Source organism: Delphinus delphis, chromosome 6, assembly GCF_949987515.2.
Source record: "Delphinus delphis chromosome 6, mDelDel1.2, whole genome shotgun sequence".
NCBI lineage: Eukaryota > Metazoa > Chordata > Mammalia > Artiodactyla > Delphinidae > Delphinus > Delphinus delphis.
Genome location: NC_082688.1, coordinates 89,271,853 through 89,287,880, shown reverse-complemented (window position 1 = coordinate 89,287,880; position 16,028 = coordinate 89,271,853). Strand labels below are relative to the sequence as shown.

Below are 16,028 nucleotides of genomic sequence, written 5' to 3'. Positions count from 1 at the left end.
TTTGTTAATATGGTGTATCACATTGATTTGCGTATATTGAAGAATCCCTGCATCCCTCGGATAAATCCCACTTGATCATGGGGTATGATCCTTTTAATGTGTTGTTGGATTCTGTTTGCTAGTATTTTGTTGAGGATTTTTGCATCTATATTCATCAGTGATATTGGCCTTTAGTTTTCTTTTTTTGTAGTATCTTTGTCTGGTTTTGGTATCAGGGTGATGGTGGCCTCGTAGAATGAGTTTGGGAGTGTTCCTTCCTCTGCAATTTTTTGGAAGAGTTTGAGAAGGATGGGTGTTAGCTCTTCTATAAATCTTTGGTAGAATTCACCTGTGAAGCCATCTGGTTCTGGACTTTTGTTTGTTGGAAGATTTTTTTTTTTTTTTTTTTTGCGGTACGCGGGCCTCTCACTGTTGTGGCCTCTCCCATTGCGGAGCACAGGCTCCGGACGCGCAAGCTCAGCGGCCATGGCTCACAGGCCCAGCCGCTCCGCGGCGTGTGGGATCTTCCTAGACCGGGGCACGAACCCGCGTCCCCTGCATCGGCAGGCGGACTCTCAACCACTGCGCCACCAGGGAAGCCCTGTTGGAAGATTTTTAATCACAGTTTCAATTTCATTAGTTGTGATTGGTCTGTTCATATTTTCTATTTCTTCCTGGTTCAGTCTTGGAAGATTATACCTTTCTAAGAATTTGTCCATTTCTTCCAGGTTGTCCATTTTATTGGCATAGAGTTGCTTGTAGTAGTCCCTTAGGATGCTTTGTATTTCTGTGGTGTCTGTTGTAACTTCTCCTTTTTCATTTCTAATTTTATAGATTTCAGTCTGCTCCCTCTTTTTCTTGATGAGCCTGGCTAATGGTTTATCAATGCTGTTAATCTTCTCAAAGAACCAGCTTTTAGTTTTATTTATCTTTGCTATTGTTTTCCTTGTTTCTATTTCATTTATTTCTGCTCTGATCTTTATGATTTCTTTCCTTCTGCTAACTTTGGGTTTTGTTTGTTCTTCTTTCTCTAGTTCCTTTAGGTTTAACGTTACATTGTTTGAGATTTTTCTTGTTTCTTGAGGTAGGCTTGTATAGCTATAAATTTCCCTCTTAGAACTGCTTTTGCTGCATCTCATAGATTTTGGATCATCGTGTTTTCATTGTCTCTAGGTATTTTTTGATTTACTCTTTGATTTCTTCAGTGATCTCTTGGTTATTTAGTAATGTATTGTTTAGCCTCCATGTGTTTGTGGTTTTTGTTCTTTTTCCCTATATTTGATTTCTAATCTCACAGCATTGTGGTCAGAAAAGATGCTTGATATGATTTCAATTTTCTTAAATTTACTAAGGCTTGATTTGTGACCCATTATGTGATCTGTCCTGGAGAATATTCTGTGCACACTTGAGAAGAAAGTGTAATCTGCTGGTTTTGGATGGAATGTCCTATAAATATCAATTAAATCTATCTGGTCTGTTGTGTCATTTAAAGCTTGTTTTTCCTCATTAATTTTCTGTTTGGATGATCTGTCCATTGGTGTAAGTGAGGTGTTACGTTCCCCCACTATTATTGTGTTACTGTCGATTTCCTCTTTTATAGCTGCTACCAGTTGCCTTACGTATTGAGGTGCTCCTGTGTTCGGTGTATATATATTTATAATTGTTATATGTTCTTCTTGGATTGATACCTTCATTATTATGTAGTGTCCTTCCTTGTCTCTTGTAACATTCTTTATTTTAAAGTCTATTTTATCTGATATGAGTATTGCTACTCCAGCTTTCTTTTGATTTCCATTTGCATGGAATATCTTTTTCCATCCCCTCACTTTCAGTCTGAATGTGTCCATGGGTCTGATTTGGGTCTTTTGTAGACAGTATATATATGGGTCTTGTTTTCGTATCATTTCAGCAATCCTGCGTCTTTTGGTTGGAGCATTTATTCCATTCACATTTAAGGTAGTTATTGATATGTATGTTCCTATGACCATTTTCTTAATTGTTTTGGGTTTGTTTTTGTAGGTCGTTTTCTTCTCTGTGTTTCCCACTTAGAGAAGTTCCTTTAGCATTTGTTGTAGAGCTGGTTTGGTGGTGCTGAATTCTCTTAGCTTTTGCTTGTCTGTAAAGCTTTTGATTTCTCCATCAAATCTGAATGAGATCCTTGCTGGGTAGAGTAATCTTGGTTGTAGTTTCTTCCCTTTCATCACTTTGAGTATATCATGCCACTGCCTCTGGCTTGTAGAGTTTCTGCAGAGAAATCTGCTGTTAACCTTATGGGAGTTCCCTTGTATGTTACTTGTCATTTTTCACTTGCTGCTTTCAATAATTTTTCTTTGTCTGTGATTTTTGCCAATTTGATTACTGTGTGTCTCAGCATGTTTCTCCTTGCTTTTATCCTGTATGGGACTCTCTACACTTCCTGGACTTGGGTGGCCATTTCCTTTCCCATGTTAGGGAAGTTTTTGACTATAATCTCTTCAAATATTTCCTCTGGTCCTTTCTCTCTCTCCCCTCCTTCTGGGACCCCTGTAATGCAAATATTGTTGTTTTTAATGTTGTCCCAGAGGCCTCTTAGGCTGTCTTCATTTCTTCTCATTGTTTTTTCTTTATTCTGTTCCATGGCAGTGAATTCCACCATTCTGTCTTCCAGGTCACTTATCCGTTCTTCTGCCTCAATTATTCTGCTATTGATTCCTTCTAGTGTATTTTTCATTTCAATTATTGTGTTGTTCATCTCTGTTTGTTTTTTAATTCTTCTAGGTCTTTGTTAAACATTTCTTGCATCTTCTCAATCTTTGCCTCCATTCCTTTTCGAGGTCCTGGATCATCTTCACTATCATTATTCTGAATTGTTTTTCTGGAAGGTTGCCTATCTTCACTTCACTTAGATGTTTTTCTGGGGTTTTATCTTGTTCCTTCATCCGATACATAGCTCTCTGCCTTTTCATCTTGTCTGTCTTTCTGTTAGTGTGGTTTTTGTTCCACAGGCTGTAGTATTGTAGTTCTTGCTTCTGCTGTCTTATTTTGTTCTTTTTTTTATGGCTGTAGTATTCCATTGTATATCTGTACCACTTCTTCCCTTTTTTTGTACCACATCTTCTTTGTCCATTTATGTGTCAATGGACATTTAGGTTGTTTCCATGTATTAGCTATTGTGAATAGTGCTGCTATTAACGTAGGGGGTGCACGTATCTTTTTGAATTATAGTTTTGTCTGGATATATGCCCTGTAGTGGGATTGCTGGATCATATGGCAAGTCTATTTTTAGCTTTTTGAGGAACCTCCATACTGTTTTTCATAGTGGCTGCACCAACTTACATTCTCAACAACAGTGTAGGAGGGTTCTCTTTTCTCTACATCCTCTCCAGCATTTATTATTTTTAGACTTTTTAATGATGGCCATTCTGACTGGTTTGAGGTGGTACCTCATTGTAGTTTTGATTTGCATTTCTCTAATAGTTAGCAATGTTGAACATCTTTTTATATGCTTGTTATTGGCCTGTAATTCTTTTGTAGTATATTTTTCTAGGTTTGGTATCAGGATAATGGTGGCCTCGTAGAATTAATTTGGGAATGTTCTCTCCTCATCAGTTTTTGGGATAGTTTGAGAAGGCTAGGTATTTGCTCTTCTTTATATATTTCATAGAATTTCCCTGTGAAGCCATCTGTCTTGTCCTGGACCTTTGTTTGCTGGGCGTTTTTTGATTATGAATTCAATTTCACTACTAGTGACCAGTCTACTCAGATTGTCTATTTCTTTCTGATTCAGTCTTAGAAGATTGTGTGGCTCTAGGACTTTTTATCCACTTTTAGGTTGTCCAGTTTGTTGCTGTATAACTGTTCTTATGATTTTTCATACCTCTGTGATATCAGTTGTAATTTCTCCTCTTTATTTCTTATTTTGTTTGAGTCCTCTCTCTTTTTTTCTTAATGAGCCTGGATAAAGGCTTATCAATTTTGTTTGTCTTTTAAAAAAAAAAACATCTCTTGTTTTCATTGATTATTATGTTGTTTTTTGGTCTCTGTTTTATTCATTTCTTCTCTGATCTTTATTATTTCTTTTTTCTGCTGACTTTGGGCTTTGTTTGTTCTTTAATTCCTTTGGACAGTAAATTCGGTTATTTATTTGAGATTTTTCTTTCTTTTTGAGGTAGGCCTATATTGCTATAAACTCCCCTCTTAGAACCACTTTTCAGTGTCACATAGATTTTTGAAAGTTGTGTTTTTATTTTCATTTCTCCAGATGTTTTCTGATTTCCTCTTTGATTTCTTCGTTGACCCATTGTTTTTATAATAGGATATTGTTTAATCTCCATATGTTTTTGTTTTTTCCATTTTTCTTCCTGTAATTGAATCCTAGTTTCATACTTTTGTTGTCAGAAAAAATGCTTGATGTAATTTCTGTTTTCTAAATTTGTTAAGACTTGTTGTGGCCTAGCCTGTGATCTATCCTGGAGAATGTTTCACATGCACTTGAACAGAATGTACATTGTGCTGTTTTTGGATGGAATGTCCTGTATGTATCTATTAAGGCCAACTGGTCGAATGTGTCATTTAAGACCACTATTTCCTTATTGATTTTCTTTCTATATGATATGTCCCTTGATGTAAGTAGGGTGTTATAGTCTCCTACTATTATTCTATTGTCAATTTCTCCTGTTAATATTTGCTTTCCATATTTAGGTGCACCTATATTGGGTGCATATATATTAATGAATGTTATATTCTCTTCTTGTATTGATCACTATATCATTATATAATGCCCTTCTCTGTCTTTTCTACACTTTCTTCTAAAGTCTAATTTGTAAGATATGAGTATCACTACCAGCTTTCTTATCATTTTCATTTCCATGAAATATCTCCTTCCATCTCCTCACTTTTAGTCTGTGTGTCTTTCACTCTAAAGAGAGTCTCTTGCCCATAGGTGGGTCTTGTTTTTTATCCAGTCATCCACTTTATGTATTTTGATTGGAACATTTAGTCCATTGACATTTAAAGTAATTACATATAGGTGTGTACTTAACTGCCATTTTGTTACTTGTTTTCTGGTTGTTTTTTTTCATTCTATATTCTTTTCTTCTTCTTTTAGTTTCTTCCCTTGTGGTTTGATGATTTTCCTTAGTGGTACGCTTGTCTTACTTTCTCCCTATCTTTTGTGTATCTATTGTAGGATTTTGATTTGTGGTTACCTTGGGGTTCATATATGTTGACCTATGTATCTACTTGTTTTAAACTGGTAGTCATTTAAGTTCAAACACATTCTAAAAGATCTACATTTTTTTACTCCTCTCCCCCACATTTTGTGTTTTTTTTTTTTTTTTTTTGGCCATGCTGAGTGACATGCGGGATCGTAGTTCCATGACCAGGGATCAAACCTGTGCCCCCTGCAGTGGAAGCGTGGAGCATTAACCACTGGACTGCCAGAGAAGTCACCACATTTTGTGTTTTTGATGTCATATTTACATCTTCATGTTTATCCCTTAGCTGTTTATTGTAGTTATTGTTGACTTTCTAATTTTTGTCTTTTAATCTTGTACTAACTTATGTAAGCAGCTGATCCACAGCCTTTACTATATATTTGCTTTTACTAGTGGGATTTTTCCTTTCCTATAAATTTTTACATCTTGTTGTAGCCTTTTTTTTCCCACTTGGAGAAGACCTTTTAAGACTTCTTTTAGGGTGGTTTAAGTATTGATGAACTCTTTTAGTTTTTCCTTATCTGAGAAGTTCTTTGTTGCTCTTTTAATTCTGAATGATAATCTTGCTGGGTAGAGTATCCTAGGTTGTAGATTTTGCCCTTTCAGCACTTTAAATATGTCATGCCATTCCCTTCTGGCCTGCAAAGTTTCTGCAGAAAAATCAGCTGATACATTTATGGGTGTTCCTTTGTATGTGACTCTGTTTTTTTCTTGCTGCCTTTAAATTGTCTCTTTGTCTTTAACTTTTACCATTTTAATGATGGTACATTTTGGTGTGTGTCTCTTTCAGTTAATCTTGTTTGGGGCATTCTCTGCTTACTGTACCTGGATATGTTTCCTTCTGCAGGTTTAGGAAGTTTTCAGCCATAATTTCATCAAATACATTTTTGACACTTTTCTCTCTCTTTTTTCTTCTGGAGCCCCTATAATGCAAATGCTAGTATGCTTGATGTTGTCCTAGAGGTCCCTTAAAGTGTTCTCATTTTTTTATATTCTTTTTCTGTTCTGATTGGATGATTTCCATTATTCTCTCTTCCAGATCTCTTATGCATTCTTCTGTATCACTTAGTCTGCTATTAAATCTTTCTAGTGTGTTTTTCATTTCAGTTGTTGCATTCTTCATCTCTGACTGTTTATTTTTTATATTTTCTACTTCTTTGTTAAAATTCTTACTGTGTTCATCTATTCTTTTCCTTAGTTCATTTAGCATTCTTTTTACTAATGCCTTGAACTCTTTCTGGTAAATTATTTATCTCTGTTTCATTCGTTGATTTTTCAGGTTTCTTTATTTTCATCATTTTTTCATTTCAAACAGATTCCTCTGTATTTGCATTTTGCTTAACGTTGTTTCTATGAAATTAGGTGAAACAGTTACCTGTCTTGGTTTTGGAGGGTTGTACTCGTGTGGGAGCATCTGTGTGCAGTCTGTCTGCCCAGTGGCTTTGTCGGGAGAGCTGGATCTGAAGTGAGCATTGGTCATGTCTTGCCCCAGAGTGCGCTGACTGGTGTCACCTTGGTGGTAGGTGGGGATGGAGATGGAGAGGGTGGAGGCAGAGCCAGATATGATCTGGGGCTGCTTCTAAGCTCAGTGGTCATCACTGCCCTTTTAGGAGCGGTGTCTGGTCCCGAGGTCTGGAGCCGAATCCCTGAGGGTGGGGTCTGAGCTACCTCCTTCCCCTCTAAGTGTGTGCTCTTCACCCTCCCGACAATGGCACCTTTGCACCAGTGGAGATCCATGCTGGAGCAAGAGTGTCTGAGTGGTGCCTGATGTAGGCCGGTGTGTGTGCTGATGCTGTCCCTGCACACCAGTCAGAGCTCCAGTCTAGACTGATTTGCCACCTCTGTGAACACCAGTAATAGCTGCTCCCACCCCATTCAGATGCAGGGCTGGGTCAGAGCCAGCTCTGTCTCCCACAAATGCACACTTTACTCCGTGACAGCAGCCTTTGACCTAGTGGAAGGCTGTGCTGGAGCTAGAGGTGCCGGAGTGGGTGTTCAGTGTGGGCTAGGGCACGTGTTGGAACAGTTGACCAGAGTCCCAGGCAGTTTCAATCTGCTTCCTCTGTCTTGTTCCTAGAAGTAAGCAAGAGTGTTCACACTCTTCACAAGTGAATTCTAGGATTGTTATAGCCCAGTATGTGTTCAAACGGCTCACTCCCCAGGGAGGATCTCCAAGCCCTTGTAATCCCTCTCTACTGTGTTCCCTCCTAGGGGTGCCGGTTCTGACCTGATCGCTTCTTACCCAACTCCATGTGGATCTTTACTGCCTTGGTTGTATAAGAGTCTTCCTGCCAGTCTTTGGTTTGATTTTAGTGAGAATTGCTCCATATTTGATATATTTTTGAAGTGTTCATAGGGGGAGGTGAACTAGTAGAAGGTGTCCTTCTATTCCTCCATCTTGATCTCCTCTCTCTGGTCTGAGCTTCTGATCTTACCAAAGCACGGTGTCTGGTTCATCAGAAGTTCCTGCTCACTCCAGGGCAGGAGAGTGTGTACAGTTCACTACTTAGATTTTATAATTTCATTTTACAATTTTGTGGAATGGACCAGTGCAAGGGTGACCAGAGCCATATTTTTATGGAGCTGGAATGACAGTCGACAGACAGGTGATGGGTTATGCCTGATGGCTTGGTGCTACAGAAAAATCAGAAGGAAGGTGTGGGTGTGCTAGTGCAGCTGAATGGGACACTGCTGGTGCATAGCCTGAGGTGGGAAGTGGGGCTGCGGGAAGACCTGTGCTAGATGTCTCAGGCAGAGGCCAGCACATGCATGACGTTGGCATGTCTGAGCAAAGGAGAGAGGACTGGTGTGTAGGGCACCGCCAGCTCATAGAAAGCATCTTTTTGGCTAGCGAAGTGCCAGGTAGATAGGACCAGAATAGGTTAGTATAGAGGCATGTTCCCTGTTTCTTCTAGATCCAGCATTCTCCAAAGACCAGCTGTCTTCGAAGGAAAAGCCCAGCTTCTCGGCCAGTCTGCAGCTTTTGAGCCAAGCAGGCCCCAGGGACCCTCCTGGTGGTGCACCATCCCCTCTGGTGCCATCATCCCCTCCCGTGACTGCTGTGCCCCAAGACATGGCCCCACCAGCTGCCAGTCCTAAGCCAGAGCCAGCAACAGGGGCTGCCGTGCAGGCAGGGGTCCCAGGGACCCCTCAGGGGCCGGCCAGTGAGCATAAGACCCCCTGGCTACCAGTGGAGACTCATGATGCCCAGCTTGCTGCACAGGCCCCTGGCACAGGCCGAGGGCCTTGTGCCCCATCTCTGGAAGCCCCATCCCACTCCACGGGTCTGGGGGATCCTGGCTCAGCCAGAGAGCCCAGCACCAGGGGGGAGCCCCTGTTGGCTTTGGCCCCTGTGTCTGGTGCCCCTGGCGGGGCCCCTCAGCCCACCCTGGGCCAGCCCCTTCCTCCACTCCCCTCTGTAGTGGGGGCCATCAGCCTGGCCACTCCCCAACTTCCCAGCCCCCCGCTGGCACCTGCCGCCCCCCCTCAGCCGCCCTCAGCCTTGGAGTCAGATGGGGAAGGGCCACCCCCAAGGGTGGGCTTCGTGGACAGCACCATCAAGAGCCTGGATGAGAAGCTGCGGACTCTGCTCTACCAGGAGCATGTGCCCACCTCCTCAGCCTTGGCCGGGACCCCTGTGGAGGCAGGTGACCGAGACTTCACCCCGGAGCCCCCAAGAGGGGACGAACCCCGCACAGAGGCCTCTGGGGGTGACCTGGCCCTGCTGCCCCAGCCTGCGGTGAGTACCACCTCACCCAGAGGCACTGTCCCCAGGTGGGGGTCTGGACAGGGGCGGGGACTGACTCTAACCCAGGCCAGCAGGCATCCTGGCCATATAAAGCCGCCTTACCCCAGCCCAGGCCGTCCTGTTCTCGGGGACCTCTGCCTGACCCACCCGTGCGTGTTTTGCTCGAGTGGCCTAGGGAGGAGGAGCCCAGCCTTTGGACTGGGGGAGAGGATTTGCAGTTTTGCTGCAGAGGTGTTAGCAAGTGAGGCTCACAGCTCTTTCCTTTTTGTTTCTTTCTTCAGTTGGAAAAGTCAGAAACAGCCCTTGGGTTAGATGTCACGTTGGAGCAGGCCACGTCCTTGCCGGTGACAGGTAACAAGCCATAGGCGCTACCAGCCTTCCTTACTCTGAAACATTCTGCCTCTTTACCCTTCATCCCCACAGCATCTTGGATGGGACCCGGATGTGGCAGGAGCTCATCACGATAAAGCCTTAGTTAAAACCCACTGAGTTCTAGCACAAACCATGTATTCACACTCCAGGGAGAGAAAGTCCTCTGTCTGTGGAAATGGGTGAACGCCCTGTTGACTGTGTGTTGGGATGTTATCAGGGCCTCTCTGGCCCCCCAGTGCTCTCAATATATTCTGGTGGACACCCCTAGCTTGCATTTCTGTAGAAGGTTACAAGATGACTGTTTCTATTTTGGACAGAGTACAGGGCTGGGACTGGGGAGTTCCAGCAGGTCCACGGGAGCTGCCAGGCTGGAGCCATCTGTGAAGTTCTGAAACAGGATTTCCTCCGTGGCTCCTGGGTATTAGGCATCTCTGCAGGGACTCTCGCTGTAGTTCTCATTTCATTATCTGAACACCTGTGTTTCAGCCCAAGGGAGTTGGTCTGACCTTCTAAGGTGTTGGTTCCTTCTTGGCCTGGAATTCCTTGGGAGATTAGCAAGATAAGGATCCAGCTGACCTTGTAACGGGACCCTGGGTGTGTGTCAGTGGCAGGCGCAGCCCCCCAGTTCACAGAGCAAGGGGAGTGGACCGTTGGATTCTGGCTAGACCCATGGACAGGGCATTCTCTTATAGATGCCACACTTGAGAGGGGTGAGGCAGCTGTAATTGGGGTCAGAAGCTGTAGCATATGATGTTTGCCTGGGGAAGATGAGGGTCATGGGGTGAAGCAGGAGTGTGCTGGGGAAGGGAGAAGGCGAGAGGTTGTACCTGAGTGCCTGCTCCATCTCCTGACTTCTGTCCGTGAGATGTGTACCATGGGCCTCCTTCTGCAGCATCAGTGACTTCAAGTGCTGGAACCTTCCAGAGTACAAAACTCATAGGAGAGTTCTAAGGAGACAGATTCTAGTTTGGAAGAGGTGAACTTTTCTGGCAGTCAGAGCTGTTGGTAATGAGCCTCCTGTCCCTGGAAGTGTGCAAAGCAAGGTTGGAGGATCCCTGCCACAGGCACGTGGGGAGGAGTGTCATGTGTTGCCTAGGGTTGGGGTTGCATGACAGACGGGTCTAGGTCTTCCCAGGAATCTGTGAGGGGGGCAGCCCCCCAGCCTGGCTGGAGGCTCTATCAGCCCCTGTCACCACCCCCAACCCCCCACAGCATGTCAGTCCGGCTCGGGTTAACGCACAGCCTCAGCTTTCTCTTGCTGTGTGCAGGTCTCAGCTCAGGCCAGACTCCCACACATGAGGTCCTTCTGCTTCTGTTGTTTACTCTTCACAGCAACCTGGGAAGGCTGATCAGAAATATCACCTGTAGATGGGGAACTGAGACAGCCTCAGATGACGGGGACCTTCCCTAGACACTGGAGCAGCAGGGTTAGGAATTAGCCTTATTGATCTGATTTTCCAGGACCTCATAAGACCCTTTTATCATCGGAACATGTCAGGGAGAGAGAAGGTGATGCCATCAGGTGATAGAGATATCAGGTGAGACAGGGTGACATCGTCAGGGGTCTAGAGAGGACAGGTGAGACAGGTGATAGTCATCAGGTATGTAGAGGGCCTGGCTGTGCCTGAGGGTCTGGAGCAGGGGTCTTCAGGGACCTGAGTGGTGTTGGGCTGATGTCTCCCTGCTTTTCTGGGTTCTAGGGAGTCTCCTGTGAAGTGACAGGGTTAGGATGTCAGTAGTTTTCGTTTTCCTAGCTGCACACACCTTCTCAGTGCCACTCCCTTTCTCTTCTGACTGGCTGCTTTTGGGCCATTCCTGCCCTTGTTCACTGTACCAGCCTGAGTAATGATTTTGATGTTCCTACAGCAGAATCATCTTTGAGCAGCATGTTGGGCTGTGAAGGAGGACAGGTGGCCTCAGATTCGCCCGTAGTACCCAGTGTCCCCCAGGTAAGGAGTTTTCTCCAGTGAGACGCTCAGTGGGTTGGCGGGCTTGCTCTCTGATGGTGTTTGTGTGGAATCTTTTCCTTTCCACTGTTTCCCAAGGATGCCCCTGCTTCTGCCATCCCTGCACGTCTGGAGCCCACAGATTGGAGCAGCAGGGTCCCTGGGGAAACCTTGGCCGAGTCCACGCAGAGCTGCCCGGGGACATTGACTCAGCGTGGCCTGGAGAGCCACCCCCAGACACACAGCACTCTGATCTCGGGATCCCCTCAGAAGTGGCCAGGGCAGCAGGATGGCAGCTCGCCAGCCAAAACTGTGGGCCGGTTCTCAGTGGTCAGCACCCAGGATGAGTGGACTCTGGCCTCCCCCAGTAGCCTGCGGTACTCAGCCCCACCTGACGTGTACCTGGACGAGGCCCCCCACAGCCCAGACATGAAGCTGGCTGTGCGGCGGGCACAGACAGCCTCCTCCATCGAGGTTGGCATGGGCGAGCCCATGTCCAGTGACTCTGGGGACGAGTGCCCTCGAAGGAGGCCCTCCATGCAGAAGCACACCTCCCTGCCTGGCAGCGGTGGTGGTGTGGCCAGTGACTTTGTGAAGAAGGCCACTGCCTTCCTGCACAGGTCCTCTCGGGCTGGCTCCCCAGGCCTGGAGACACCCAGCAGGATGGGCGTGAAGGTCCCCACCATCAGCGTGACCTCCTTCCACTCCCAGTCCTCCTACATCAGCAGTGACAATGACTCAGAGATCGAGGATGCTGATATCAGGAAGGAGTTGCAGAGTCTTCGAGAGAAGTAGGTCCTGCGGACCAGGTCGGGTCCGGGCCATGGTGTCAGGGAAGTGTCCGGCAGCTGAAGTCCAGGTCCTGCCATGTGCACTTTGAGCTGCCTGGGCCGGGTGACAGGGTACAGGTGATGTCCCTGCCGTCAGACCTGGTCCCTGGTCTCTGAGGACCACACCTCCCCTCATCCTTTGGCCTCACACACAGGCCTTGCTCACACTCGCTCTCTCCCCCTGCAAGTTCTACCTGCCCCTGCTGTGGTCAGGGTCACTGAGGTACAGCTACACCGTGAAGTCTCCTTCAGGGCAAGAGCGCCCCACTGTACAGTTACTAAGGTGGGGAGAGGCTGGAGTCCTTGGGAAGGAGTGGCCATGGGCTCTTGGAGTGGGCCCAGAGATGGGAGACGTGGGCAGGAGGAGCCCGTGCCTCTCTCTCCCACTATTGGCTCTGCACGGAGAGCCCCAGCCCCGCCCTCACCTCAGCCCCGCTCTCCCCTTCCCCTGCCCCAACACTGGTCCTAGCTGCATGCTCCCTGAGGAAGGCCAGCAGGGACCACCGGGCCCTTTCCTGGACTGTTCTAGAAACTGCCCTTGCCCACAGCCAGTGATTCTACCCAAGTCGTCATGGCAGCTTCCTACCCACGTGACCTGTCATCTCGACTCTGTTCCCAGGGATGATGTTGCTTGTGGGGTCAACCTGAGCTGGAAGCTCCACTGGCCAGGGCTGGAGCCCTGGGTCCCTGGATAATAACATGTCTTCTGTAGACTTGCTTGTGCAGCCTTCCTCTCCTCTGAGAGGCCTCTTGGGCCCTGTTCCCTCACATGGAGGAAGTAACACTTATTTGCCTGATAAGCTGAGGCAGCCCTCCAGTTCTGAGCACTGATTATTTGTTGCTTCACCCATGTTCATGGTTAGGGTTTGTGTTGTAAGCATAAATGTGTGAAGTTGTTCATACCGCTCCCCCTACCACTAAAAAACATAGCAATGTCACAAGTCTGGATATCAGAAAACTTGACTCTCCTTAGGCTGGGCTTCGTGCAGTTCTCTATTGCTGGGTGTGTTGATGCCAGAGGCCCCCAGTGATACTCCCCCTTGGCTTAGCTGTAAACAGAAAGTGATGTTTAAATGCCCCCGTGTCCCCTGTGCGTGGCCCATCTGCCCAGGCTACCCTGTGGGCTCCCCGCCGCACTCCTCACACCTGTCCTGCCAGCCCCGGGCTCTCCTGCAGGGGCCTCGTGTTGGAATCAAGCAGAATGCCCACCTGGCTTCCCTCTTCCCTTCCCTCCTGCAGGCATCTGAAGGAGATCTCGGAGCTACAGAGTCAACAGAAGCAGGAGATCGAGGCACTGTACCGCCGCCTAGGCAAGCCGCTGCCCCCCAACCTGGGTCTCTTCCACACGGCACCTCCAGTCGGCCGCCGGAGAAGGTCCAGCAAGAGCAAGCTGAAGGCGGGGAAGTTGCTGAACCCCCTGGTGCAGCAGCTCAAGGTCGTGGCCTCCAGCACAGGTTGGCCCAGGGCCCTCCTGGCCGCCCTCATGCGTGGGAGCCGGGCAGGCGGGAGGCAGGCACGAGGTCCTGAAAAAGCGCTTCTTGAATCTCCTTGCACTGGAGCAGGGAAGCCGTTTCAGGCCTGGGAGAGTTCGGGCCTCTGCCCCTCCTGCCGGGAAGGAAGGACTGAGGGGCAGGCTTTCGCGGAGTCCTCGGCCACCTGTGGTTGCAGTGTGCTCCTCCTTGCAGAATGCTGCCTGGGACGGAGGCTGCTTCCTCTGACCCCGTTTCTCAGGCATATGTCACCCCCTGACAGAGGGGGTCGAACAGCTGCCTTGGTGGGGGGGAGAGGATGGTAAGGCTCCCCCACCCCTAGCCCTTAACCGCAGTGCCCAGGCACTGAGAGTGCACCCTGACCCCAAGCCCCCACACTCTGGGGTGGGGACCCAGGGAGCTGAAATCCCCAAATGCGCCAGGTAGGAAGCCAGCAGTCAGTTAACCTTAAGCCCTCCCTCTCCATGTTACAGATAACCTGCAGGGCACACATCCAAGGATTACAAGAATTACACAAAACTACATGAATTCCATGCCAATTCCTAAAGCTAACATGAGACTTATGAGAGTGAGGAAATCCACAGGTCCCCTTTGAGCCTAGGTGTGCATCTCCAGGTGTGCTGTGGTCTTTTCACTGCACTTGCACAACACAGGCTGGCACAGTGTTGGTGATTAGTAGAAAGAGTGGTCGTTTTCTTTGATCTTCCTGACACCCCCACGTGGGCGACCCAGCCATGCCCCCGTTGCCTGCAGGGACTCAGCTTCCCCAAGGTCACCCAGCAAAGAGCAGGGAGGATAGACATGGCCTGAGCTGGCTGGTCTGTCCTGTGGTGCCTCATCGTGCCTGTCACCCCTTCTCCCCCCAACCCAGGTCACTTGTCAGACTGCAGCAGAGCCCCTCCTGCTAAGGACCCTGCCCAAGCTGGGGCAGGGCCCGCAGCAGCTTCAGACCCATGTGGGAAGGCAGTTCAGACCCAGCAGCCTTGCTCCGTGCGGGCCTCCCTGACTGCAGACATCTGCTCCGGCTTGGCCAGTGATGGAGGCGGAGCGCATGGCCCAGGTGATTCCCAGCTCGCCCGTCTCCGAGCATGTGCTAGCCTCATAGGGCCCGTGTGGCATAGAGGGGACGTGAGCTGCGGCCAAGGCTGCCGACAGCTTCTTAAGGAAAATAATAATAGACGTAGCTTTTGAATGAAAAAAGTGGATGGCCTTCCCATCGTCGAGTCTTGCTGTAAGCAGCTCAGAGGGAGGTGCGCTTTGCAAGAGCCGGCCTGGGGAAGGCGCCAGGACCAGTGAGAGGTCAGATGTGGCGTCTGCTGCGTGCTCTGCGCCGGTTCCCAGGCACTAGCCCACCCCGTCCCACCCCATTCCCCACTAAACATGGGTCCTTCCGTCAGGAGGGCCAGCTGGGGGGACGAGGGCACAGCTCTCGAGCTGGGAGATTGGCCTTGAGGAGGAAATGCTCGTCACCGCTGCCGTGGACGTAGCAGCTACGCGATGAGGTGCTCCACCCCCCACCATCTCTGTCCAGAGAAGTCGTGGTGACCGCTGCCGGTGCCCACCCCCCACCCTGCCCCGCACGCTCTCCTGGGGTCCGCTTCTCTTCCGCTCCAACACTGCCTCCTTTGCATTACATGGTCAGTGGCTGTGGTCCTCTGGGCTGGGCTAGGTGGAGCCGTGGATGCTAAGTGAAGAGGCTGATATGGCTTGTGGTGTGTAGGAGGAATCCCAGAGACTGTACTTGATGCCTGTCTCTTTGTTTTCTTCCCTCTATATTCATTTGCAGGCTGGACGGTTTACCACCCAACGTCTGAGAGAGTGACCTATAAGTCTAGTAGCAAACCTCGCGCTCGATTCCTCAGTGGACCCGTGTCTGTGTCCATCTGTCTGTATTTGTTCTTTTGTATTTTATCACCTCCTGGCCCTTGGTTTCTCCCCTGCCCCTCCCTGTCTTCATTACCTTCCATACATTCTGTAGGACACCTACCCCACCCCATTGAAATCACTTATTTAATATAAGAAACGGAACCCCGTCCATGCCCACCCTTCTGGCCCCAGAAAGCGCCAGTGCATGCTCTTGGCTGGCTCATGCCCGGACACCAAAAGCATGTGCAGTGGCTCACCCACTCCTGGCCTTGGGCGCTCTGCCGCCAGGCCCCCAGGTGCTCTGCATTTCTCTCGTCACTCGTTTGTTTAGTGTTTTTTTCTTTTTTTATGTTGGACGTAGTTTTATTTCTGTTGCGATTGTGGCAAATTTACACGTCCGCTGTCCCCAGCTCCAGCGACAACAAAAAGACAACCCCGGCCTTCTCTAGACGCATGGTGTGTTTCACACGTGTCTGGACTCTGAAGACATGCATGTAGCAAGCTGAGACAGTTCTAGAAGGTCACTGGAGGGTGTAACTTCTGTACAAGGGCCGTATCACAACATCCAGTACTGTTAACCCACTGCCCCACTCCCTGCATGT

The 16,028-nt window shown here is 48.2% G+C and overlaps 1 protein-coding gene across 1 annotated transcript in view; it reads left to right on the top strand.

Moving 5' to 3' along the window:
• WNK2 (WNK lysine deficient protein kinase 2) overlaps nucleotides 1-16,028 on the top strand; it is a 155,903-nt gene that overhangs the window by 106,475 nt on the left and 33,400 nt on the right. Inside the window, exons 20-26 of the mRNA XM_060015032.1 lie at nucleotides 8,090-8,913; nucleotides 9,204-9,273; nucleotides 11,161-11,243; nucleotides 11,340-12,031; nucleotides 13,310-13,524; nucleotides 14,432-14,620; nucleotides 15,347-15,445. Of these exons, the coding sequence (XP_059871015.1) occupies nucleotides 8,090-8,913; nucleotides 9,204-9,273; nucleotides 11,161-11,243; nucleotides 11,340-12,031; nucleotides 13,310-13,524; nucleotides 14,432-14,620; nucleotides 15,347-15,445 (2,172 nt within the window). The remainder of the gene's footprint in view (nucleotides 1-8,089; nucleotides 8,914-9,203; nucleotides 9,274-11,160; nucleotides 11,244-11,339; nucleotides 12,032-13,309; nucleotides 13,525-14,431; nucleotides 14,621-15,346; nucleotides 15,446-16,028) is intronic.